At 36.7% G+C, this 26,449-nt stretch overlaps 2 protein-coding genes and 1 pseudogene across 3 annotated transcripts in view; 1 reads left to right on the forward strand and 2 right to left on the reverse strand.

Moving 5' to 3' along the window:
* Positions 1 to 273: 273 nt before the first annotated feature.
* Positions 274 to 6,007, reverse strand: LOC149003759 (RNA-binding KH domain-containing protein). Of its 2 annotated transcripts, none has more exons than XM_089137270.1 (9): positions 5,492 to 6,007; positions 4,676 to 4,984; positions 4,095 to 4,220; positions 3,925 to 3,970; positions 3,762 to 3,844; positions 3,508 to 3,585; positions 3,284 to 3,337; positions 2,919 to 3,053; positions 274 to 2,813 (listed from the first exon to the last, which is right to left on the reverse strand). In XM_089137270.1, the coding sequence occupies exons 2-9, from the start codon at positions 4,949 to 4,951 to the stop codon at positions 777 to 779; spliced, it is 2,835 nt and encodes a 944-aa protein (XP_088993396.1). In that variant the 5' UTR covers positions 4,952 to 4,984; positions 5,492 to 6,007; the 3' UTR covers positions 274 to 776. The 2 variants fall into 2 exon arrangements, with proteins under 2 accessions (XP_088993396.1, XP_088993397.1); XM_089137271.1 differs by having other exon boundaries at positions 4,676 to 5,054.
* A 2,636-nt stretch (positions 6,008 to 8,643) lies between these two features.
* LOC149003760 (uncharacterized) lies at positions 8,644 to 11,544 on the reverse strand (annotated as a pseudogene).
* A 3,789-nt stretch (positions 11,545 to 15,333) lies between these two features.
* The window catches only part of LOC149003761 (uncharacterized), a 53,471-nt gene continuing 42,355 nt past the window's right edge, over positions 15,334 to 26,449 (forward strand). The window contains exons 1-2 of the mRNA XM_089136484.1: positions 15,334 to 16,044; positions 19,199 to 19,256. Of these exons, the coding sequence (XP_088992610.1) occupies positions 19,254 to 19,256 (3 nt within the window). The 5' untranslated portion in view covers positions 15,334 to 16,044; positions 19,199 to 19,253. The remainder of the gene's footprint in view (positions 16,045 to 19,198; positions 19,257 to 26,449) is intronic.

Below are 26,449 nucleotides of genomic sequence, written 5' to 3' on the forward strand. Positions count from 1 at the left end.
ACCTCTTTATGGTGTGGTTCCTGTTACAATTCTGGAAACCTACTTCTCATCAACTTAAATCAAATTTAAGAAATCAGACATCCATCACCTGATCCGGCCACAACCGTATAGACCTGTTGCATGACCAATCCATTTAGGTAGCCGCACAAAGTGTCAAATGTCTTGGCAGTGCACATTGCTTCGCCTCTTAAGGATAAAATTTCTGACGCTATTCTATCACCTAAACAGGCCAGACTCAACGCATTTGAAACAGCTTCTCTTATATCCACAATGAATACAAGGTCGGCAATGAACAGATGAGAAACTCAATATCCACTAATCTAATTCTCACTCGGTTAGTCTCAGCTTCGAGCCTCTCAGCACACTATGCCAATAAGAAGTATAATATTTAACAGGCACAGTGAAAACTAACTACTAAGGAGAGACTTTCTGGTTTAGAACCCCACCTCAAAGGAAGTGGACGGAGAAAAAAAAAAGCAAGCTCCAACAGAATGCATAATAGTATTACATACCCATCGATGCCTACAATCGGATTACAAAACTGTTCATTATATCTGTCACTGCTCACAAACTCCAAACTTCGCTATAAAGAAAATATTAAAAAAAAATTGGCAGAGGGGTGCAGTTCAGCATTAATATTGATACTTCAGGGATTTTCATCTCGTACAGAGGAACCCAGACCAATGCTGAGATGCCAGAGTCCTCGGTTGTTACATTCTCCTCTGTAAGTCATTGAACCCGCCATCTTGAGAAACAAACTGCAACAACAATTGCCCTCATCTCACCCCCACTGAATCCATCAGATCCTCGTACTCCGGGTCATTCTCCTGTTTCTTTACTTTGGCAGGACTATCTCCTTGTCGGGAAGGGGCAGGCACTGAAGTGGGCGAAAATGGGTCATAAATTTGGTTTCTTCCAGGGCTGGATGCTGCTTTACCAGATGCAAATGATGAGAGGCTGTTGAATTGCGGGTTTGGAAACGAGAGGTTCCCTGAACGAATTGTCGGGGAGAGCTGATTCTGCTGTGGCTGCATTGGGTTTGCAGGGCGAGGAGGTAAAGCACTGGGTGTAGGATGCATATGTGGTGCTGAACCAAAGTTCTGTGGCCTCATTTGAGGCATAGGAGAAGAAGGCCGGACAGGATGTTGACTTGGAAATATTGGAGGTCTTGGTGGTGGCGAGTTCACGGTTTGGTTACCACCAAAGGGAACACCACCACCTGGTGAAGGCATCCGGGCTTGAGCATGAGGATGACCCATTGGATTGGCAACCTGAGGTCTTGCAAAATTTTGTATGCCAGGTTGTGGTACTGGATGCAAAGCTGGTCGAAAAGAAGGTGATTGAGGTGCCAGTGGTGGCAGCATTGATGGGGTACTTTGCACAGGGGACTGTCCACTGGACCTTGGAATTGTTAGAGAAGCTGGGTGCTGGGATCTAAGGGGTTGAAAAGTGAAATCACCAGAACTTGGCCTCTGGGGTTTCGGAGCTGTAACTGGTGGAATATTTCCTGGACCTGTCACTGGGGGATTCATGGGAGTGAAACTTGGCAAGGCTCCAGAAACAATAGGCATTCCAGATTGCGGTTGCGGTGATGTTGATACCACTTGTGAAAGAATTGCTGCTGAACCCATCACAGGATTTTGCAATGGATTACACACTGGTGCACGTAAATTTGGAGGCTGCATATGTGGCATTAGCGAAGTAGATTGAATGGAAGGAGTTGATGCTGGAATTGACTGTGCTCGAGGAAGTATTGCTGGTGGAACTTGTGTTTGTCCTGCCATAGATGGAGCTGGCAATGGTCCTGGTACCTGTGAAGATACAGCTGAGGATAACAGTATAGGCGTGGATTGAGAAGACACAAATGACACAGGGGTTGAACCAAATTGAGTGGATACAGAAACAAAACCTGGTGTAGGAGCTGGACGGTTAACTGCTGATGTATTAACCAATTGGGGATTGGGAGGTTGAGAAGAAAAATTAGCAGGAGAGACAACATTTGGTGCAGCAGGTCTACTCATTCCAGTTGTGGAAATATTAGGCAGAGCTGCTGATGCAACTGGTTGAACCATGGAATGAGACCTTTGCGGTGGGATCATTGGTGAAGTCATCTGCACTGAGCTCCCCATCCCTTGAGGGGTTATGGCAGGCACACCAGACCAAACACCAGAGCCTGCAACAGGGGTTACTGGCCTGTTTGGCAATGGTTGTCCCAGTGAAAATGGCTGTGGTACCATTTGTCTAGCCACTGGTACTGGCCCAGCTGGTGTAGGTTGGTTACCAGTAAATGTTTGTGGTACTGTAAGATTTGGTCGAGCTGATGTAGTAGGGTAACCAGATTGAGGCTGTGCGACTGCCATGGGATTGTTTGATGAAGAGATGTGGGTAGCAGATCGTGTGTCATGCATGTATGGCCATTGGAAAACCGGCATTGAAGGCTGTGGTCTGCTAGCAAGAGATGGGTTCCCTGAAACCAAGCCAAATCCTGATACTGGAGTAAATCCAGAAAAAAATGGTGCGTTTGAGGGATTGAGAGGGGGTGGAGACATGTGGACCAGATTGTTATGCATGGGTAATGAAGAATTTGGAAGGGAAATGAAGCCAGATGGAGAATGAATGGAGGTTTGGGTTGGACCTAGGGGGAACCATGGACTTGAATATGGCCGGAACTGCACTTGTGGAGGACCAGGCTGTGAAGATCCAATTGCAACAGGCATTACATAACCAGTAGCTAAGCCCTGACTTTGCTCAACTGTATTTACAGTATCCCCAGAAACTGAAGTTGCAGCTGTGGAAACAACAGCTGAGCTAACCTGGGGAAGGAGGGAGCAAAAGGAACGGGCAACAAGACATAGTATTAGCTTAAGATTCTCAATAGATAATCAGGAATAATACAACTTTCAACATGGAAAACTCACAGACACTGGTCTGACTAACAGTTCGATTAAAGCAACTGCAGCATCAACTTTCTCATACGTGTCAGCTGAAACATGGACTGACAGCTCCTCATAAGCATTCTGGACTTCATCCCCATCTGCTCGAGTAATTTCAGCCTAGACATGAAGATATAACAAAGTGAAGAAGCCAGAAGGATTTGAGCGCAGAGTACTCAACACAGAATGAGCTGACCGGCTAAAACAGAGAAAATAATTGCAGTGACAATATTTTAATATTACTGGGAATTAAATTAAAAATGGCAAAGATGAAGAAATCAATAATATCTCCAAGACACAGAGGGAGAGAAAAATAGAAACTTCTGTTCTTCCACTTTGAAGATGCATACCATCTCTCCTGTGCCTGTTTTTGTGGCATGCACACAAACTTTAGCTCCAGTTTCCTGATTCAATTGCATAAAAGAACAGATTACCAAAAAGGTGGATGATTGATAGGGGGGAAATGGGGAAGATACCCAAAAAAAAAAACTTTCCACACTTAGCAAAATTTTCATCTGAGGCAACACGAAAGAATCACTTCTACAAGCATTAGGTGGGAATACAAACTACTCACTTCTTCTAATCTCTTAAGAGTATTTCTTCCAGATCCCAACAGAAGACCAATGAAATTGAATCCCGGATATGCTTTTAGCTACAAAAGCATAAGGAAAAAAGTTAAGCATTACATGTATAGAAAACAATAAACAACGCAACAGGGGTTAACTACTTAGTGCTAATTATAATTCTAATTAATTAAACGGCAGTTACAGCTGATAGAATTAAAGCAGAAGGAAATGGCTAGAAAGCCAAGGGACTAATATGACTTACAGGAATAGGCACTACAGCCTCTTTCAATAAAGGCTTGTAATCAGATGGAGTCTTGTAACTTGGGTTCAGCTTTAGTATTTCACCTGGAAATACAAATGAACACCTTGAGAATAAATATCAAACAGGAACTGAGACTACTTACTAACAAAACACTGAAACATACCAATAACTTCTCTTCTTTCCCGTTCCAATAATTCCGCCTGCTGGACCTGCAAATTAGATACCAGATATATTGAATTAAAGCATCATCAAAGAAAAGAACAAATGCATCAAACTAACTATACCAGAACAACGGAGTTAAGCTTAAGGCAGCAACATTAACCACAATCATACCTCATCATTTATCTGATGGCTGGAGGACTCAGAATTTGGAACCTGGCTCGGCGATACTGAGGCTTGGGCTTCCTCAGTCGTTGAAACTCCTAATTTCAGCTGTTGTGTAATTTGATCCACTCGAGTCTGCTCAAAATTTGTGCCACCACACAGGCAGTAATATCACTTAATGCCACCTGGAATGGGAAGCTTCCATGCGAGAACTTCACAAGGAAGACACCCATGTTTAGCACCCAAATGGGAAACAGAGAGTTGTCAATTGCCACAAAATTGAGCAACTGACAAGCCTCCCTAAAATGGAGCTACAAATGCTCACAAAAGATATTCTAGGACTCCAACTGATGGGATGCTAAGTGTTGCAATGTAAACAAAATGGAAATCTTTCAACTAACTCAGAAAATTGTTAGGGATGTCCCAAATTGAAAGTATTAGTAAATTAATCTCTTTTCCAAATATATTTTGGTACTACTTAATTGCTTTAGATTACAACATTTTACATCCAACCAGATGTAGCCTATTCATTCAAGAAAACTTAGGAAAAGGGAAAATATATAAATAAAATGGTGAGTCTCAGATAGTACCTGATATGCTAAGGCTCTTCCTTTCCTGACAGCAGCATCTTGTGTCAAGTCAGGACCCCATTTTGTTTTCCTCTGAATCTGTTTGCTACTTTCCTCTTTGGTAGCATCACTAGCTTCAGATTTTCCTGACCGTCGAAATGCAGGAACCAAGGAACCTGATAATTTGTTCTTCGGTATAACAAATCCAGACTTCGCACTGAACATGGAGACCTTAGAAGAACTCGTTATTGACGCAGATGTAGTCGCTACAGGGGCTTGGTCAACCTTCGTTGCCATGTTCTATTTTAGTGCGTCCAATAGCAGAGTGCCCTTTAATGCAGCGAATCAATTGATGCAGTATAAGTCCCAAGTCAGCTTGGAAAGCCGTTTAAGAAAGAATCTAATAACATAACCCAAGAATGAAAACACAACGGAAAAAATGTGCAGCCTAATCAAACTACCAAGTTCAATTATCAGAAATAATGGCTTTCCTTTTTACTATTCTTCATGATTCAGAAATTAGTATGACCTGTGTTCTTCGAGAATGAAAATTAATGGGTTCTAATTCCAACTTCCTACTTACAATACATGAAAATAAATATAAACGGTGAAAACAGAAAAAGTCGAAAATCACCATGAAACTATGACCTGAACGAACAATCCATTCTCGATTGTCTTTTGCTTGCTTTTTATATGTGGTTCCAAATCCACAACGTTTGGCATTGCAATAAAATCGCGGATAGAATTTTGGAAGTAGAACCCAAAACAATTAACCCTTAATCGACAAGGTGAACAACGGGGTAAAGAGGGGCTATAAATGGAAAAGGGAGTGCTCACCTATAAAATTAGGGTTTTGACATGCAACTGCCCTCTGCTTATTTGAACTTTGAAGACTTGAAGCCAATCAAGACCAACACACAGACCGCAAGGGCGACGGCCTTAAAAAGCTTGTTTCCACACACGGCATACAGAGAGCGCCCGCGAGCAAAGAGAACAAAGCAGATGACCCTTGTCTCTTCTCTCTGCGCCCAATTCCAAGTGAAACTGAAAATGGTAAATTTAATCGGAGCTGAAAACTCAAGTACCAGATGAGTTCAACGCTCGACGTCTACTCGGCTACTCCAGCATTTGACCCGAGCGCGCACTTGCTCCCTTGCAAAAAAACGTTCCTCTTTCTTGTTTCTTCGTTTACGTTTTCAGTAGAATAGAAACAGATTTTCTAATCTTTCGGACCGGACCGTGTAGCACGTAGATTCTAGACACTTGAACAAATCACAACCATTCATTGCATCCTACCTCACCTATAAATAGGAGAAACACTCATTTGTACAAAACATCAAGTAAGTGATCAATACAAGTTCTCTCAAGGTTCTCTTTGAGCTCTAAACTTTCTTCTACTCTCTCTAGGTTTAGGTGACATTTGTGGTATCGAGCTTTGATTGGGAGGAGTTTCTATTGAGTGCTCTCAACACCATGGAGCACAAACAACAACAACAGCTTGATGCTCTTCATAGGTCGTGTCATATAGTACTGAAGCGTAGGGGGTTGATGCATTTTTATATCAGAGCAATTTAACAATGATTGCCACACATGTAGCATGAGGCTATTAATTACAATCGGGAGTGAAGTACGGTGGTGGTTGTAGTATGCCCACGTTTAAAATATGTTGGAAGAAAAGTAATGGCATTGACTTTGGTATCAAAAGTTAAAATAAAAAATAAAAAAAAAAAAAGACAGTTTAGTATCAAAACATTTTTTTTTACGAAGTGGATACAGTCATCATGACTTGGGGCCCATAGGTCATTTTTGGGGTTGGATGGGGGCAGATGCGGAGGGATCCTCCACAAAATAAAAATATCTAGTGCTGCATAGTGATGTAACACATGTGGTCTGAAAATAAGAAATCAAGGGATCGATTCAAGATGGTTTGTACCAATTAAACCTCTCCATCTATTGTCTCACAATTGGCAAACTATGAATATGTAACATTTAAACTCATCTCTGGGGTGGGGTTTGGCATCAGCCAATGGTGATCATATATATGGAGCCATGAATAAAAAGACTATTTAGCCTCATTCTATATGGTTGGTTTCTTAAGTGTCTCAAACGTTCTTGTATAAAGACATGACACAGACTTAGATGGTCTTCAAACTCTATTTCTCTGTGTTTATGATCTATTTAAAAAGTTTTAAACAAACCAAATAAAAAGCTCCATTAACTATATTCGACAGTATCAAAAGCTTCTTCACATTTGTCCTCTACTATTATATTTAGGGTAATTCTCATCTGGACCCCTGAGGTTTGGTTTATGTCATTTTTAGTCCAAAAAAATTGAGATTTTGTATTTGCCTCCCCTGTACTATAGAAAAAGTCAATTTAAGGACAATTTATCACTTCTATGAAAAATTTGCCCTTATTCTTTTTCTTTTTCTTTTTTAATTTAATTTTTTTGTTTTTACATTTTAAGGGTTGAAGTTTATTCATTTACAAAATCAAACCCCCTTCATTACCCAATTCCCAAATCCCTGATTCTATCAATTCTAAATCCTTATTTTCCAAATCCTAGTTGAAGATTAGTAAATGAAAATTAATGGGTGAAACTTATTCTCCAACTAGTAATCTCTCGATTGAGATTCTCTGCCGAGGCATCCATGGATGTTATGCCTTCGCAACATTTTTTCATAAGCAGAACGACGAGCTCTTTCACGTCATCCTCCAGAGAAAACTCTTTGAAAGGGAAAACGTCTAGTAGAGTTGAAATTTCAGCTGTTAACTGATGAAAACTGTGAGCAACCAATCTGTGTTGTATCAAAAGCCACATCTTGCTTCCATTAGAGGAGTACAAAGCCTTGGTTCTCTGCAGAACCACGTATAATTCTTTGGAGCAGAGAACTGCAGAATGAGGGAGAAGGGTAATGGGTAGGCGAAAAATCTCTTCGAAAATGATTGCAATAAGTTTGGACTTGCAGATTATAGAAGAGAAGGTGGGCTTGAGGAGGAATTGGAGAGGTTTAAGAAATGAAATCTCTTGGGAAAGAAGAAAAATAAATTGAAGAAGCTTTCGGTCGGTGAAGTCTGGAGAGATGAAAGAGCTCGGCGAAGGTCTTCTCTTTCTAGGTGGGAAAGCTAGAGGAGAGATTGCCATGAAAAGATACAAAGAAATTAAACTCGAATTCCGGTTAACAATCGTAAGAAATGCAGTTGGGTTATGATAATTATGGAATAAATATCAGTAATCTTTATCTTATCTGTGTGAGCTTTGCCGTGTCGAATCGAAGGTGGGTTTGGTTTGGGGTTTTGTAGAGCTGGAAGGCACAATAAAAACACAAAATCTTTGAAGGAGCCAAAGATAGAAGACAACGAAGAAGCGAATAGAGTTCTAAAAGGATTTCTCAAGGCCAAACGCACAAATGCAGAAGCTGATTCCTCCTAAATGCCGAGTGAAATGATGCAAGGCGATACGATGAAGAACTCAATGACAAGGTTGCCAACTAGAAGCTGGAAGAAGTCTTTCAAAGGATGCAAACCCTAGTTGGAGATAAGGTTTCACCCATTAATTTTCATTTCCTAATCTTCAATTAAGATTTGGAAAATAAAGATTTAGAATTGGTAGAATTAGGGATTTGAGAATCGGTTAATGAAGAAGGGTTTGATTTTGTAAATTAATAAATTTTAAACCCCTTAAGATGTAAAAGTAACAAAAATAAAAAAAAAAAAAAGGGCAAATTTGTCATAGAAGTGATAATTTATCCTTAAATTGACTTTTTCTATAGTACAGGAGAGGCAGATGCAAAGTCTTAGTTTTTTTAGACTAAAAATGACATAGACCAAACCTCAGGGGGTCCAGATGAAAATTACCGTTATATTTATAATGTATACACCGTAACAGTCTTCCGAATGTCCCATGGGTTGATTTACAGGAAGAAATGTTTTTTGAATCCATCGTTAAAATGTGCCCCTTGTTGTAACCATGGCAAATCAAATTAGCTTCATGTAGCTGCAAGACACAACTCCAAATCCCGCAACACTTCTTCCATTGTGGGTCGGTCACTGGCCTTTTCAGTGAGATGCATTTTGCTGCTACCTCCCCAAATTTCTTCAATGATTTTGAAGAGCAATTCCCCTTCTTCCCTTTAAGCCTTGGATCTAGAATGGATTCAACTCTTTTACTTTTTCAACCTGGGGAGTGCCCAATCCTTGATGAAATGTTTGTCTTTTGGCATGTCAAAGTCAATAGCTGATCGCCCAGAAATAACCTCAAGCAATACTATGCCAAAAGAGTAAATATCGGACTTCATGGTGAAGTGCCCTGTCGCAATATACTCGGGAGCAGCATATCCATAGGTTCCCAACACATGAGTAGTGACATGGGTCTGATCTAATTCAGGACTTGTTTTTGAGATTCCAAAATCAGTTATCTTTGCTACAAAGTTCTCATCCAACACTATGTTAGACGGCTTAAGATCCCTATGAATTACTCCCAATGTTTGGATGTGGTGGAGCCCACGAGCAACACCTATGCAAATCTCCAATCTCTGCTTCCATGTCATGGTGGGAGATGATCACTCTTGCCAAAGAGATGCCTTGCAAGCTCACCATTTGCCATATATTCATACACCAAAATCATCTCATTCATTTCCTTGCAGAACCCAATAATTGAAACCACATGTATGTGCTTGAGCTTCATTATCAAATCGATCTCCCTCTCAAATTCTGCCGGACCCTGAAAACTTTCAGTTTGTGCACACTTAAATGCGGCTGTAGTGCCATCTTTTAGTACACCCTTGTAAACTATGCCAAACCCACTCTCTCCAGTCACCAATGATTTATCAAAATTCTTTGTTGCAGCTCTAATCTCTGCTATTGTGAACAACCTATGACAAATTCCAGCAGCTTTGGAGCTCTCGGGATCCAAATCTCCTCCATTGTGTTCAGAAAACGCGGCTTGGTTCTTTGTTGTTGTTGACTCTTGACCAACTCTATCTGTAGCCGTGGAGCCATTGCGATCCGTATATTCTCTGTCAACTGTGTTGATGCTTTGTGGATGCCAACCATTGGGACTGAGTTTTATAGGACAAGTTCTAGATCTCTCTTTGTATAGAGATGCAAGGCTAAATATAGATGTCTTGCCTTTGCCTGCTTCCAGTTTTCGCAATGTACTTTTCCATTATGATTTGCAGCTTGTGTCCGATAGATAACATCCCAAATCTTCCAGAGTTGAAGGCAATCCTCCAGAGTAGTGAACAATCTCATGCGAAAGTTGCATATGATGTTGAGGAGGTTTGTGCAATGAAAACGCATGCAAACTAAATAATTGAAAAGATTCCTCTGCATCTAACTCCTGAGGCCAATATATTTTTTCCTTCTCCACCTTGGCCATTTTTCAAGATATGTTCAGATTTGATTGTTATTATAATTCAGCTTTTTGGACCAAACCAATAGAGTTCGCTAGCCAAAGCATCATCTTGTTCTTTATCATCAACGTTATCAAGAACTAGAAGAATTTTTTTTCTTTGCAAAGTAGGTTTTCTATCAAAAATTTCCCCTTACGATAATGACCAATGTCAATGTCTATATTGAGCATACCTTTAAGAAGTCACTTCTGCAAAGAAGTAAGACCCATAACCTGCATTGCCTGTTTGCTTACATCTAGAATAAAACAATGCCTATTGAAGGTTGCAAAAATACGATTATAAACTGCCTCAGCAATAGTAGTCTTCCCAATGCCAGGGGGACCACAAATTCCTGTGAATTGAACATCATTGGAACTACTACTTAATAAAGATAAAAAAATCTTTTACACGGGAATCCATACCAATATGATACTTACATAAAGCCAAGTGTGTTTTACTGACCAATATATCCATAGCCTTTTTGACAACTAATTCAATTGTCTCTGTTTGATTTCTGCAAAGATTTTGTATGCAAAAATTAATCAGATGAATTTATTAATGAATAAGAGAACATATAAGGTGGGTGATTCAATGGAACTTACAATTAAAATTTAGAAATTGTATATGGGAACTCTATGGATCACTAGAGAAGCAAAGACTCACTATATGAAAGTTGAATGGACTGGTGAAAGTTATACATTGATAAATATGAGTTTCTTTTTTAATATCTATTGAGAAAAAAGCGTCGCCAAAAATACTTTCTTGTATTGAGAATGATTTACTGAGTTTGAGATATGGGAAAGATAACAACGGTAGATCTGGAAGTATATGTCTCATCACAATACGACACACAAGTATTGGGGAATTTTGCACCTCATGATGCCAATTCAAGCTAATGCAATGGCTGGTAGGAGAGGCTCCAAACCCCTATTTAGTGTTTGTTCTTCTTAGAAACAAGAGAATAAGGATAATTTTGTGGGATAGAGACTTGTTCATATTGATAACTTCTCCTTTCAAATTTACAATCATTTTCAAAGCTTTCCTCCAATTGTTTATGACATGGGGTTCGAAACTCTTCTCGTGCTCATGAAATGCTTTCTCAAAACTTCCCATATGATTTTGAACATTTGAGGGCTCAACGAAGAAGAATATGGGAAAGACCAGTTGAGCACTTGTTGTATAGCAATGAAAAATCTGAGCAAGTTCTAGTAGGCACCATTTGATGTTTGCATAACCTACAGAGAAGATTGGGATCGAAATTTTAGATGCCTTAATTGCTCCAAGGCAAGCTTGGCCAATGGCTTCTCCAATCCATAGCTTTTCGCTATCAATGAAGACATTGATTCCTTTGTCTTTCATAACAAAGTTAAGAAATCCAGTGAAATTGTTACGAGTATCTTCACCCCTAAAATTGAGGAACACATTATAACTAGAGAATCCAGTTGAGAAGGTGGATGCAGTAGTGGAAGTTGAGGAAGCCTCTTCTGGTTCCGCCATGAAATACATATTCAAAACTTTCTCTCTAAATTCACGTGCACAAATTAGTTTTTAAAAGAAGAGTCAAGGTTCGTCCGCCGACGGACTTATCATTTATCTGATAATTTTTTGTTGAAATCTTTTATTATTTTAATATTTGTTGTATTATTCTAAAGACTTGTCTCATCAATCATAAACTTTAAAACACCTTTAAATTTAATGCTGAAGAAAAGTATTGGTGGACTTCCGAGTCCTCGTGAGGCCTGTTCCGATGGAATTTTCTTTGAGGCGTAGCTGGCTTCATTAGATTTAGCCATGTGTAGCAATTTCAATGTAATAGTCATGATATCGTCGGCACAGGTACAAATATGTGGCATCTGTCACATTTCTAATCCAACGATGCTCAAAAGATAATTGAATAGGGTTGCTAAAATAGGGGAGATGATATAGAAGAATCAAACCCAAAAGCGAGTCGAAAGATAAATTAAAGACAACCCAACTCAGCACTGGAATCTCTAATTTAATTGGATTTAACGGATTGTGAGAAAGGAGCAACGCTCGATTGAGAGACAAATTGAACTACTAGACCAGATTTTTCCTTCTTTGCCGCAAATTTATCCCCAAAGAAATCATGGGAACTAGGTAGTTTTTTGGGGGTTTAAACCCCTTTCCTGCAACTAGGATATAACTAGGGTTTAACTGAATAGGAATATGAGATTTGGTGAGGAAGATGAATTTTGAGTGTTGGGTACTTTTTACTTTTTTTTTCTCCTAAGATGATAACGCCATACGGAACATTAAAGAGTTAAAATTTTAGTCTTCAAACTCGAAGGAGATGGTTTTTAAACTTAAAATGCTTTAGACATCCCTCCCCTCAAGCATATCTTCTCCAATCGAGTAGGGATACAACCAGCCTTCTCGGTGATACTCAAATCGGTGTCCATCCCATACGGATGCAAAGATGCGAGAGCTAATAAGATATCCGCAGGAGGGGCTAGGGTCCCTGAATTCAAATCGTTTGACTCTTCAAGTTTGGCTGTGTAAATTATCCTAAATTAGGGTAATCGTAAATTGCAAAAATAAAATTAAAATAACAAACATTAAATCGTTGGATTAAACGTGTGACACAGCGAACAAAAATCCAAAGAAGATGAATGTAAATAGCGATTTTAAACTATAAAACTCAGACCTTATTCTAAAGTTCAAAAGCACAAGTTGTGCATGGTTGTGATCAGCAAACCCCCCAAGGGCATTCAACGGATGAGAGTGATAGCCTCCACATTCAAAGTGAGAAATTGAGAGATGGTGATATGGATGAGAGAGACGATGTCATGTATTGTGGTATTTTTATGATCTGGTTTCCGCTTACACAAGTTGGTCATGCAATTCTTATCGCGTTCTTTTGAGCATCATGTGAGAGACGTGAATCATTGTGCGCATTTTTTGGCTACATTTGTACAATCTACATAGAAATTATAATTTACTCCATCTGCTCTCAGGGGCGGACCCAGGATGAAATAATGGGGGGGGCCGAAGAATGAAAGCAGATAACATTCCCGTTAGGGAACCACTAATGTTTTTTTGTCACATATATTATGTGGGCCCTTATAAGATTCATTTGAGGTCCCACCTCTAAATTTTTTTATTATATTAAAGAATAGACCCACATATATTTTGTAGGGCCCACACATATTTGAGAAAAAAGAATAAATTATTGATAATGATATTTTTTTTCGACAAAATATAGGTAAAATTAAAGCAACAATATAGAAAAAATATATACACATGACTTCAACCATACAAAGTTAGATGCAAGCCAATATTTTCTTTGTTAGGAGATGTAAACCAAATTCTTTTTTAGGTAAGAGATGCAAACCAATGGCAATTAGTTACCTACTAACTATAGAACCAAAAAACAAAACAAGAGAATAAAGAAACAAGATAAACAAATAAAAGATAAAAAAAAAGGTAAAAAAAGAACGATAAATAAATTGGAAGAGAAGGTACCTAATTGTGGAGTAGATTTTTTTTTTCTTCTAAATTTTCTTAACCCACGCTTATAGAAAGCAAAGAGAATAAATAGAAAGAAAGAAAAGGAGGAGAATAAATAAGAAGAAAAGAAGAGAGAGGAGAGAGGATATAGAAGAGAATAAATAGGAATTGAAGAGTTACTTTCTAATTATGAATGACATTTTGATTTTTGAATACCTAATAAGATGTTCTTTCAAAAATTTCCTTTAACCAGGTTTATAGAAACAGAAGAGAATAAATAGGAAGAAAAAAAAGAGAAAGGGGGGGGGGGGGGGGGGTATTTTTTAATAAGAAAGACAAAGGCCCCTTTTTTTTCTAAAAAAAATCCTCCTCATTAGGGGGCCAAATAGCTACATTTCACATATAAGAAGAGAAAAAAGTGAAAAAAACAAGGGAATTAAGGGAATTTATATAAAAAAATTTTTAAAATGGGGGGCCATGGCCCCCTTCGGCCCCTTCATAGGTCCGCCTCTGTCCGCTCTTCCATTGGCTTAACCGAAAAAAGTTAATAGAGGAGAGGTGTTTGATATATTTGCTAGGTAAGAGGGGAGGTAAGTGATATTATTCAACTAAGAAGGGGGTGTAAGTGCTATTTGTCTAGCTAAAAGGGGAGATAAGTGATATTTACCCAAAAAGTTATGATAAAATCGAATTTACAAAAAAAAAAAAAGAAAAATGAAACTAGGTGATCTCTTTTACCAAAAAGAAAAAAAGAAATTAATTTGTTAAATTTTTATTTTTATTTTTATACATGGCAAGTCAGGGGAGAATGGGTGTAAGTGCTATTTGTCTAGTTAAAATGGGAGATAAGTGATATTTACCCAAAAAGTTATGATAAAATTGAATTTAAAAAAAGAAAAAAAGAAAAATGAAACTAGGTGATATCTTTTACCAAAAAGAAAAAAAGAAATTAATTTGTTAAATTTTTATTTTTATTTTTATACATGGCAAGTCAGGGGAGAATGGTAAGGAAAGAATGACAATTTTTTATTTTTATTTTTCATAAAGAAGAAGACTGTTTAGCACCATAAGTCTAGGGTTATTTTTTTTATGCAATTTAATATCAAGTATAAATAATTGATATAAAATTTTAAGGATAATTTGATGTTTTTAAATAAACAAAGATGCTACGTCATCACTTAACTAATGGAATTTAATAGCAAAAGGATCGATAAAAACATGAAAATTAATGGTAGAAGGATCCATAAAAACAAGTAAAATCTACAGTTGAATTAGTAATTTGAAAAACTATAGGAGATAAAGTAGTCATTAAATTAGAGTAAATGGGAATAACAATAATTATCTTTTATTCTTTTAATAATTTAATCATATAATTTATTTTTTTATTTTGTTAAACAATTCTATAATTTTGTTTCCAGATGGTCTTTGTCAAAATTCAAAATAATTAAAAAACTATTATAAATTTTAAAAATTTATTAATAATTGACTCGTAAAATGTCAAAAAGATTATTTTAAAATTTTAATTATCAGTGCCTATAAGAATTAAGATACAAGAAAAGATATATGAAAATAATTTAACACAAAACCCATTATTTTGTTAAAAAAAAGAAAAAAAGAACCACTATGAGAAACAAGATATTTTTTTGAAAAATTTATATTTGATAATTAAAATGCAAAGTATATTATTTTTTAATATCATAAATTTCGGTTAAATCTCATTTCTAGTCGTTGGGGATCGTTCCCTCTTCTTTTTACATTTTGTTTATTTATATCATTTAAACCTATTTAAGCCGTGCCGATATTTGATCAAATGCCCCTTCATCTTCCGCCGATTCATCTCCCGCTCAAACCATGGTTTCCCAATTCCCCAGTAACAACCCTCTCTCCGATCGATACCCATTTTTGTTCCTCTACTTAATCACTGGTTTCTCCGATCGTTTTGAGTCTCAACACCTGTTTTCTTCTCTCAACTGAAACCCCGGTTTCTCCAATGGTTTTGAGTACCAACTCTCTCCGATCGTTACCCATTTTCATCCCTCCACCGAAACCCTGTTTTTACCGATCGTTTTGAGTATCAGCTCTCTCCGATCATTACCCATTTTCTTCTCTCCACTCAAACCTGATTCCTCCGATTGTTTCGACTTTCGAGTAGCAACTCTCACTCCGATCAGTACCCATTTTTCTTTTCTCCACTGAAACCCTGTTTTCTCATCGTTTTGAGCATCTAACTCTTTCTATCGCGCCTTTCTTCGGCTTGGAATTCCTGTTTGTTTATTCACGGAGAGAAGAAGAGTGGGTGTTCGTCGGTCAAAGAAGGCCACAAGTGGAAGCAACCGATGCTGGCAAAAGCAGGGGTTTTGGCCGGTGTCGACTTAGCCTCATTACCCACATTTGTTTCACCACTGAAACCCTAATTTCACTTAGTCTTGAAGGTCGCCGGCTGCTTTCTTCAAGAGCTTCTTTATTGATATTGCTGAGAATTCTACAAGGGGAAGAATTGCAAATCCACGGGGTTCCATACTGGCAAAGGTTTGAAATCCCTTTCACTGGTTTTCATCTACTGTTTGTTAACTCTGCCTTCCTATAGTTCTTTTGCTTTTTCTGCTTGGTATATAGAATTTTTCTCATACTTCAGATGTTAAATGGTTATGAGGGAGATGGATCAACGATATGAGGAAGTTACTAAAAGTGTACTACTATTTAATTTATGGTTTGTAACGAGTTAATTTCTCAACAAGGAAACTGTGAGATGGAACCGTGATCCCTGGTAACGCTGTAATAAATTTGAAAAAGTGGCAATGTCGTTTAGAAGGAAAAAAATTAAAGGGTAGTTACGTCTGAGGGTGCTTCATACTACAAGTCTCTTATGATTGTCTTCTTCCACTTAACAGTACTGCTTCACAAGTAACTAATCAAATTTAGCGATTCCTAAGTAATATCAAGAATTCCTCTAGTAATCCATCCAACTATTTTAATTCATGAGTGAAAGATTTTTTAATATGAAATTTCAGAAGCAGGATCCCGATCCACTGCTCTCTAACATCCACAAATGATGGTTTGAAACCTGAATGAATTCTCAGAGAGTTTGTAATCTCAAGTTCAGGGATTGGTTCAGATGTAGAACTCATGATAGTGGAGATGGATGGGGACAGGAATCTAGTGATTGAATTGCCTAGGGTAGAGAGATTTTACAACCAGAATTTTCGCAAGAAAATAAGTATTTAGGAATTTGATACTGAATCCTAAATAAAAATACAAACTTTATTCAAGAGGCTTGGTGTCCTTGGTTAGTAATACTTAAAGGTTGCTTTACTAGGTTCTTGGTGGTTCAAGTCCAGATCCAGCTGTGGCTGTGGATTCTGCCTTCATTTATCATCAAATCTGAATCCAAACTTTGTAAACAAGGTCATACAGAAGGGAATGAAACCACCATCCCCCCCCCCCCCCCCCATCCTCACCTTTCCCCTTGGTCAAAACACTTTCCCTCCATAATCAAGATACCCGAGATCTCCTGAACCAGCCATCCAAAGTTGGCCTAGTTATCCTAATTATCCACTGAGCTGGTTCTGTTACAAGATCATGGTGTATTTGGCCCTCGTTGAGGATACATCAACTTATGGCTTTTGTGGTTTACTGGTCCAATATGTGATATGAGTAATTAGGAAGCTGAAGTTGTTTAATCGTTCTTAATGCCTTCATCTTTAGGAGTATAGCGCTTCTTAGTGACTGATTTTTAATCAGCTATCTGTTTTTTGAGTAAGTGAGCAGTGTGGTTTTAGAGCACAGAACAGAAAGTATAAGAGAATGAATCTCGTACAACCTACTGCCGGACAGGGCTAGACTAAGGGTAGAAGACCCCGACCAGCAAGGACAAGCTTCTTGCACACAACAGGAACAAATCAACAACAGCCACATCTTTCACTCCTGTACTTTGTATCTTCTGCTAGATTGTACTGTATATCTGAGTCTAGTTTTGAGTACAGTTTTTCATCTCTCATCAGCTTTATCATCTGGAACCAAAAACGAAGTATTTAGGGTCACTCATTTCAGGTCACAAAGAGCTTTAGCCATTTTTTGGCAGTTTTGTAACAGTCAGCTGTTGACTCTGGATGTGCTTTCTAGATTGATATTGGGGTATCTAAATTATTCATCTAGTGTTGTAAATACAAATAGGGAAAGAAAACAGAGTACAGATTTACAAGGTTGCATAGAATACTAGTAGCCTATGTAATGCTATTTCTTTGAGAAGGCTACCTAACAGTAGCTGTCAGAAGGACTTGTTTTAAATTGCAACAAGATTTTACAGGATATCTGCTACCTTGTAAATGGAATTGCTGATAGTTTGGCTGGATGATTCAACTTTTCCATAAACTGGTTCAGTCAAGCAAAACCCAGGTATAGAGATGCACAAATAGGCAGTCAGAACGACACTGAAAAACAGCAGAATTACAAGTTCTCTCCGTGGGGGTGAAATACAGAATATAATGCCATTTGCTATGAATTATCATCATCTAAACCAGCAAATCCGAACCAATCAGGACCAGTTACATTACAAAAGCTGTAGAATTGGAGGGCCAAACCATCTGAACTAAAACTATATCTGAATTGGTGCATACTTAAAGTAGCATCCAATCGTGATCGCCGAGGGATCATCCATCAATATGCATCATTACAACATTCATAAGAACAGAAAAGGAAGTAGAAAGCCATTTATTACTCAGACAAAAGGAACAAAGACAGTAAACACTGAATCCTAGCTCCCACCTCCAATACACCCCAAACCTAACTGCCCCATCTTTCCAAGAAAAAAGAAATAGGTTCGAACATTAATGTATTCAGCTCTGGTTCTTCTATCTAGCACTCATTCTTCTGGTCTCCATCATCTAAAGCAATATCTGAAATTACCGACAAACACTTAGTAAAGATAGAAACAAAAACATCAAATTTCTGCTGGTTTGCTTCCTGATTTCTCCATAGAATCTGCAACTAACTGTTTCATTGGTATGATTGGTTTGAGCAGTGCTGTAAAATTGGTTTTCCATGTATGTTTCATATATTGTGGTAATTTAGTATTTGAACTCTAATCTGTTCTCGATAATACTTGTTAGCTAGTGTATCATGTGTGAGCTCTTTTGAAATAGTTAGATATTTATGTTGTTGGTCTATTAGATATTTATTCTGTTGGAAGAATTTGTTGGCTTTTCCTAGTTCTTTATGTCTACTCCATTATTTTGAATTATGAACTAATTGTTTTTGTTCCACAAAACAGTTGTGCTTTGTCATCGATGCCCTTTTTTCTAGGTTTGGTATTCATAAAAAAATGAATAATGATTTAATGCATGAGAACTATCAGGAATCAAAATTAAATTGTTATATATACAATTGGTTATGAATCTCTGAAGCATCTTAAAATCAAATCATTTTGTGGGGATCGAGATGATATGGCCATACATAATGTTCATATTTTCATTATATTCCTAATTCAGAAAGAAGAAGAAAAAAATCTAGAAAATCCTTCAATCTTGTGGTGACTTCACCATGTCGAAAGCTTGGGTCCTTGCTGAATAATCAACTTTAAGAACATTGACAAAAAGGCCTAAACCATGTAATTATTATATTTTTTTGTATTTTTTCTGACAGCAATATTTTTCTATCATGGCTAATGATTATTGTTTTTCTACAGGAACTTTTCCTTGCAATATCATTTTTAGGGAGTTTGCTTACTAAGAACAGTCAAAATGGTAAGCTGACTTGATAATTCTCACATGCATCAGTAATTTTGTTTCTGTAATTTAAGTCGCTGATTGGTATCTTTCAGAAGTTATGTTGAGTCCTGCTGCTACTTTGTTTTCTTACCTTGTATTTTGAACTTGTCAGGGAAGTCTACTCTTACCGATTCTCTTGGGGCTGCTGCTGGAATCATTGCTCAAGAAACTGGAGGAGATGTTTCATTTCCTGGAGCTCCAGGTGGATGGAGAAGAGGCTTATCAGACCTTTCAGAGAGAGTTTGCACTTTGCAGGAAGCTGCATTGCGCATTGGGATCAATTCCAAGTTGACCAAGCCACTTGGATAATTATCCTATAGGGTTGGTGGTGCGTCTCCAACTTGAGATTCCCCTCCATTGATTTCGGCTCTTTATTTTATCCATAAATTTTGGAATTTGTTTGTGATTGTAACTTTCTTAGAGGTTATGGCTATTTGATATACTTGATTTTTATCATATGCTATTTCTATTCTTGTGATTATAGTTATTCTAAAGGTTAAGGGTCTTTCTCCACCTTGAGGTTCACCCTTATTAATTTTGGCACATGATTTAAGTCATAAATTTATTCTTGGCCTTGTGATTATACTTTCCTACACGGTCCACTTTAAGTTTTACTTGTGATTTTGACACTTAATTTCGAATCATTATTCTATTCTCATCCTTCTGATTGTACCTATCCTATAAATCGATATTCGTCGTGATCAAAGTTGACACTTAATTTCTCTTATTAAACCACACTCCTCCTTATGATTTTTACTCTTATGTGGTCGATGGTACATCTCCACCTTGAGATTCGCCATGCCGAATTCGACACATGATTTCAATGATTATTTTATCGATGTCCTTTTGATTCTATTTATCCTATTGGGTTTGTAGTGTGTCTCCAACTTGAGATTCCCCTCCCTCGATTTCGATTCTTTATTTCAGCCATAAATGTGGGAATGTGCTTTTGATTATAACTTTTTTAGAGGTTATGGATATTTGATATACTTGATTTTTATCATATGGCTATTTCTATTCTTGTGATTTTAGTTATTCTTAAGGTTAAGGGTGCTTCTCCACCTTGTGGTTCACCCTTATTGATTTTGGCACATGATTTTAGTCATAAATATATTTTTGTCCTTGTGATTATACTTTCCTTCATGGTCCAGCTTGAGTTTTACTCGTGATTTTGTCACTTAATTTCGAATCTTTATTCTTTTGTCATGCTTCCGATATTACTTATCTTATTAATCGATATTCGTCGTGATGAAAGTTGACACTTAATTTCTCTTATTAAACTACACTGTTCCTTATGATTATTACTCTTATATGGTCGATGGTACATTTCCACCTTTAGATTTGCCATGCCAAATTCGACACATGATTTCAATGATTATTCTATCGCTGTCCTTTTGATTCTACTAATCCTATTGGGTTGGTGGTGCGTCTCCAACTTGAGATTCCGCTCCCACTTGAGATTCCGCTCCTCGATTTCGATTCTTTATTTCAACCATAAATGTGGGAATGTGCTTGTGATTATATCTTTCTTAGAGGTAATGGCAATTTGATATACTTGATTTTTATCATATGGCTATTTCTATTATTTTGATTATAGTTATTCTTAAGGTTAAGGGTGGTTCTCCACCTTGAGGTTCACCCTTATTGATTTTGGCACATGGTTTTAGTCATAAATATATATTCTAGTCCTTGTGATTATACTTTCCTACACGGTCCACCTTGAGTTTTACCTTGTGATTTTGTCACTTTAATTTCGAATCATTATTCTATTTCTCATGCTTCCGATTTTACTTATCCTATAAATCGATATTTGTAGTGATCAAAGTTGACACTTAATTTCTCTTATTAAACTCACTATTCTTTATGATTATTATTCTTATGTGGTTGATGGCAAATCTCCACCTTTAGATTCGCCATGCCAATTTCGTACACATGATTTCAATGATTATTCTATCGCTTGACATTTTGATTCTTCTTATCCTATTGGGTTGGTGGTGCGTCTCCAACTTGAGATTCCCCTCCCTCGATTTCGACTCTTTATTTAAGCCATAAATGTGGGAATGTGTTTGTGATTATAACTTTTTTTGAGGTTATGGCTATTTGATATACTTGATTTTTATCGATATAGCTATTTTATATTCTTTTGATTATAATTATTCTTAAGGTTAAGGGTTCTTCTCCACCTTGAGGTTCACCCTTGTTGATTTTGGCACATGATTTTAGTCATAAATATATTCTTGTGCTCATGATTATACTTTCCTACACGGTCCTTCTTTTGTTTTACCTGTGATTTTGACACCTAATTTCTAATCATTATTCTTTTCACATGCTTCTGATTTTACTTATCCTATATATCGATATTTGTCGTAATCAAAGTTAACACTTAATTTCTTTTATTAAACTACATTGTTCCTTATGATTATTTCTCTTATGTGGTCGATGGTACATCTCCACCTTGAGATTCGCCATGCCAAATTCGACACATTATTTCAATGATTATTCTATCGTAGACCTTTTGATTCTACTTATCCTATTGGGTTGGTGGTGCGTCTCCAACTTGAGATTCTCCTCCCTCGATTTCGACTCTTTATTTAAGCCATAAATGTGGGAATGTGCTTGTGATTATAAATTTCTTTGAGGTTATGGCTATTTGATATACATGATTTTTATCATATGGCTATTTCTATTCTTGTGATTATAGTTATTCTTAAGGTTAAGGGTGCTTCTCCACCTTGAGGTTCACCCTTATTGATTTTGGCACATGATTTTAGTCATAAATATATTCTTGTCCTTGTGATTATACTTTCCTACACGGTCCACCTTGAGTTTTACCTGTGATTTTGTCACTTAATTTCGAATCATTATTCTTTTCTCATGCTTCCGATTTTTACTTATCCTATAAATCGATATTTGTCGTGATCAAAGTTGACACTTAATTTCTCTTATTAAACTACACTGTTCCTTATGATTATTTCTCTTATGTGGTCGATGGTACATCTCCACCTTGAGATTGCCATGCCAAATTCGACACATGATTTCAATGATTATTCTATCGTAGACCTTTTGATTCTACTTATCCTATTGGGTTGGTGGTGCGTCTCCAACTTGAGATTCCCCTCCCTCGATTTCGACTCTTTATTTAAGCCATAAATGTGGGAATGTGGTTGTGATTATAAATTTCTTTGAGGTTATGGCTATTTGATATACTTGATTTTTATCATATGGCTATTTTTATTCTTGTGATTATAGTTATTCTTAAGGTTAAGGGTGCTTCTCCACCTTGAGGTTCACCCTTATTGATTTTGGCACATGATTTTAGTCATAAATATATTATTGTCCTTGTGATTATACTTTCCTACACGGTCCACCTTGAGTTTTACTTGTGATTTTGTCACTTATTTCGAAGCATTATTCTTTTCTCATGCTTTCGATTTTACTTATCCTATAAATCGATATTTGTCGTGATCAAAGTTGACACTTAATTTCTCTTAATAAACTACACCGTTCCTTATGATTATTACTCTTATGTGGTCAATGGTACATCTCCACCCTGAGAATTGCCATGCCAAATTCGACACATGATTTCAATGATTATTCTATCGTAGACCTTTTGATTCTACTTATCCTATTGGGTTGGTGGTGCGTCTCCAACTTGAGATTCCCCCTCCTCGATTTGGTCTCTTTATATTTAAGCCATAAATGTGGGAATGTGATTGTGATTATAAATTTTTTTGAGGTTATGGCTATTTGATATAATTGATTTTTATCATATGGCTATTTCTATTCTTGTGATTATAGTTATTCTTAAGGTTAAGGGTGCTTCTCCACCTTGAGGTTCACCCTTGTTGATTTTGGCACATGATTTTAGTCATAAATATATTCTTGTGCTCATGATTATACTTTCCTACACGGTCCTCCTTGAGTTTACCTGTGATTTTGACACTTAATTTCTAATCATTATTCTTTTCACATGCTTCTGATTTTACTTATCCTATATATCGATATTCGTCGTGATCAAAGTAAACATTTAATTTCTCTTATTAAACTACGCTGTTCCTTATGATTATTTCTATTATGTGGTCGATGGTACATCTCCACCTTTAGATTCGCCATGCCAAATTCGATACATGATTTCAATGATTATTTTATCGCTGTCATTTTGATTCTACTTATCCTATTGGGTTGGTGATGCGTCTCCAACTTGAGATTCCCCTCCCTCGATTTCGACTCTTTATTTCAGCCATAAATGTGGGAGTGTTCTTGTGATTATAAATTTCTTAGAGGTTATGGCTATTTGATATACTTGATTTTTATCATATGGCTATTTTTATTCTTGTGATTATAGTTATTCTTAAGGTTAAGGGTGCTTCTCCACCTTGAGGTTCACCCTTATTGATTTTGGCCCATGATTTTAGTCATAAATATATTCTAGTCATTGTGATTATACTTTCCTACACGGTACACCTTGAGTTTTACTTGTGATTTTGTCACTTAATTTCGAATCATTATTCTTTTCTCATGTTTCTGATTTTACTTATCCTTTATATCGATATTTGTAGTGATCAAAGTTGACACTTAATTTCTCTTATTAAACGACACTGTTCCTTATGATTATTACTCTTATGTGGTCGATGGTAAATCTTCACCTTTAGATTCGCCATGCTAATTTCGACACATGATTTCAATGATTATTCTATCGCATACCTTTTGATTCTTCTTATCCTATTGGGTTGGTGGTGCGTCTCCAACTTGAGATTCCCCTCCCTCGATTTCAACTCTTTATTTAAGCCATAAATGTGGGAATGTGGTGGTGATTATAAATTTCTTTGAGGTTATGGCTATTTGATATACTTGATTTTTATCGAATAGCTATTTATATTCTTTTGATTATAATTATTTCTTAAGGTTAAGGGAGCTTCTCAACCTTGAGGTTCACCCTTGTTGATTTTGGCACATGATTTTAGTCATAAATATATTCTTGTGCTCATGATTATACTTTCCTACACGGTCCTCTATGAGTTTTACCTTTGATTTTGACACTTAATTTCTAATCATTATTCTTTTCACATGCTTCTGATTTTACTTATCCTATATATCGATATTCGTCGTGATCAAAGTTAACATTTAATTTCTCTTATTAAACTACGTTGTTCCTTATGATTATTTCTCTTATGTGGTCGATGGTACATCTCCACCTTTAGATTCGCCATGCCAAATTCGATACATGATTTCAATGATTATTTTATCGCTGTCCTTTTGATTCTACTTATCCTATTGGGTTGGTGGTGCGTCTCCAACTTGAGATTCCCCTCCCTCGATTTCGACTCTTTATTTCAGCCATAAATGTGGGTGTCCTTGCGATTATAACTTTCTTAGAGGTTATGGCTATTTGATATACTTGATTTTTATCATATGGCTATTTCTATTCTTGTGATTATAGTTATTCTTAAGGTTAAGGGTGCTTCTCCACCTTGAGGTTCACCCTTATTGATTTTGGCACATGATTTTAGTCATAAATATATTCTAGTCCTTGTGATTATACTTTCCTACACGGTACACCTTGAGTTTTACTTGTGATTTTGTCACTTAATTTCGAATCATTATTCTTTTCTCATGCTTTCGATTTTACTTATCCTATAAATCGATATTTGTAGTGATCAAAGTTGACACTTAATTTCTCTTATTAAACTACACTGTTCCTTGTGATTATTACTCTTATGTGGTCGATGGCAAATCTCCACCTTTAGATTCGCCATGCTAATTTCGACACATGATTTCAATGATTATTCTATCGCATACCTTTTGATTCTTCTTATCCTATTGGGTTGGTGGTGCGTCTCCAACTTGAGATTCCCTCCCTCGATTTCGACTCTTTATTTAAGCCATAAATCTTGGAATGTGGTTGTGATTATAAATTTTTTTGAGGTTATGGCTATTTGATATACTTGATTTTTATCGAATAGCTATTTATATTCTTTTGATTATAATTATTCTTAAGGTTAAGGGAGTTTCTCAACCTTGAGGTTCACCCTTGTTGATTTTGGCACATGATTTTAGTCGTAAATATATTCTTGTGCTCATGATTATGCTTTCCTACACGGTCATTCTTTTGTTTTACCTGTGATTTTGACACCTAGTTTCAAATCATTATTCTTTTCACATGCTTCTGATTTTACTTATTTTATATATCGATATTCGTCGTAATCAAAGTTATCACTTAATTTCTCTTATTAAACTACACTGTTCCTTATGATTATTTCTCTTATGTGGTCGATGGTACATCTCCACCCTGAGATTCGCCATGCCAAATTCGACACATGATTTCAATGATTATTCTATCGTAGACCTTTTGATTCTACTTATCCTATTGGGTTGGTGGTGCGTCTCCAACTTGAGATTCCCCTCCCTCGATTTCGACTCTTTATTTAAGCCATAAATGTGGGAATGTGGTTGTGATTATAAATTTCTTTGAGGTTATGGCTATTTGATATACTTGATTTTTATCATATGGCTATTTCTATTCTTGTGATTATAGTTATTCTTAAGGTTAAGGGTGCTTCTCCACCTTGAGGTTCACCCTTATTGATTTTGGCACATGATTTTTGTCATAAATATATTATGGTCCTTGTGATTATACTTTCCTACACGGTACACCTTGAGTTTTACTTGTGATTTTGACACTTATTTCGAATCATTATTCTTTTCTCATGCTTCCGATTTTACTTATCCTATAAATCGATATTTGTCGTGATCAAAGTTGACACTTAATTTCTCTTATTAAACTACACTGTTCCTTATGATTATTTCTCTTATGTGGTCGATGGTACATCTCCACCCTGAGATTCGCCATGCCAAATTCGACACATGATTTCAATGATTATTCTATCGTAGACCTTTTGATTCTACTTATCCTATTGGGTTGGTGGTGCGTCTCCAACTTGAGATTCCCCTCCCTCGATTTCGACTCTTTATTTAAGCCATAAATGTGGGAATGTGGTTGTGATTATAAATTTCTTTGAGGTTATGGCTATTTGATATACTTGATTTTTATCGTATGGCTATTTTTATTCTTGTGATTATAGTTATTCTTAAGGTTAAGGGTGCTTCTCCACCTTGAGGTTCACCCTTATTGATTTTGGCACATGATTTTAGTCATAAATATATTCTTG

This window comes from Hakea prostrata, chromosome 10, assembly GCF_041222555.1.
Source record: "Hakea prostrata isolate BN-2017 chromosome 10, UWA_Hpros_2, whole genome shotgun sequence".
In the NCBI taxonomy this organism is placed as follows: Eukaryota; Viridiplantae; Streptophyta; class Magnoliopsida; order Proteales; family Proteaceae; genus Hakea; species Hakea prostrata.

Excerpts from the sequence above, each read along its gene's own strand:
- LOC149003759 (XM_089137270.1), bottom strand. The coding sequence starts at position 4,951 with ATGGCAACGAAGGTTGACCAAGCCCCTGTAGCGACTACATCTGCGTCA. Across the intron at positions 3,338-3,507 it reads CTCTTAAGAGATTAGAAGAA|GAAACTGGAGCTAAAGTTTG; the intron begins GTGAGTAGTTTG and ends CAATTGAATCAG. Across the intron at positions 2,814-2,918 it reads TGTTAGTCAGACCAGTGTCT|GTTAGCTCAGCTGTTGTTTC; the intron begins GTGAGTTTTCCA and ends CTCCTTCCCCAG.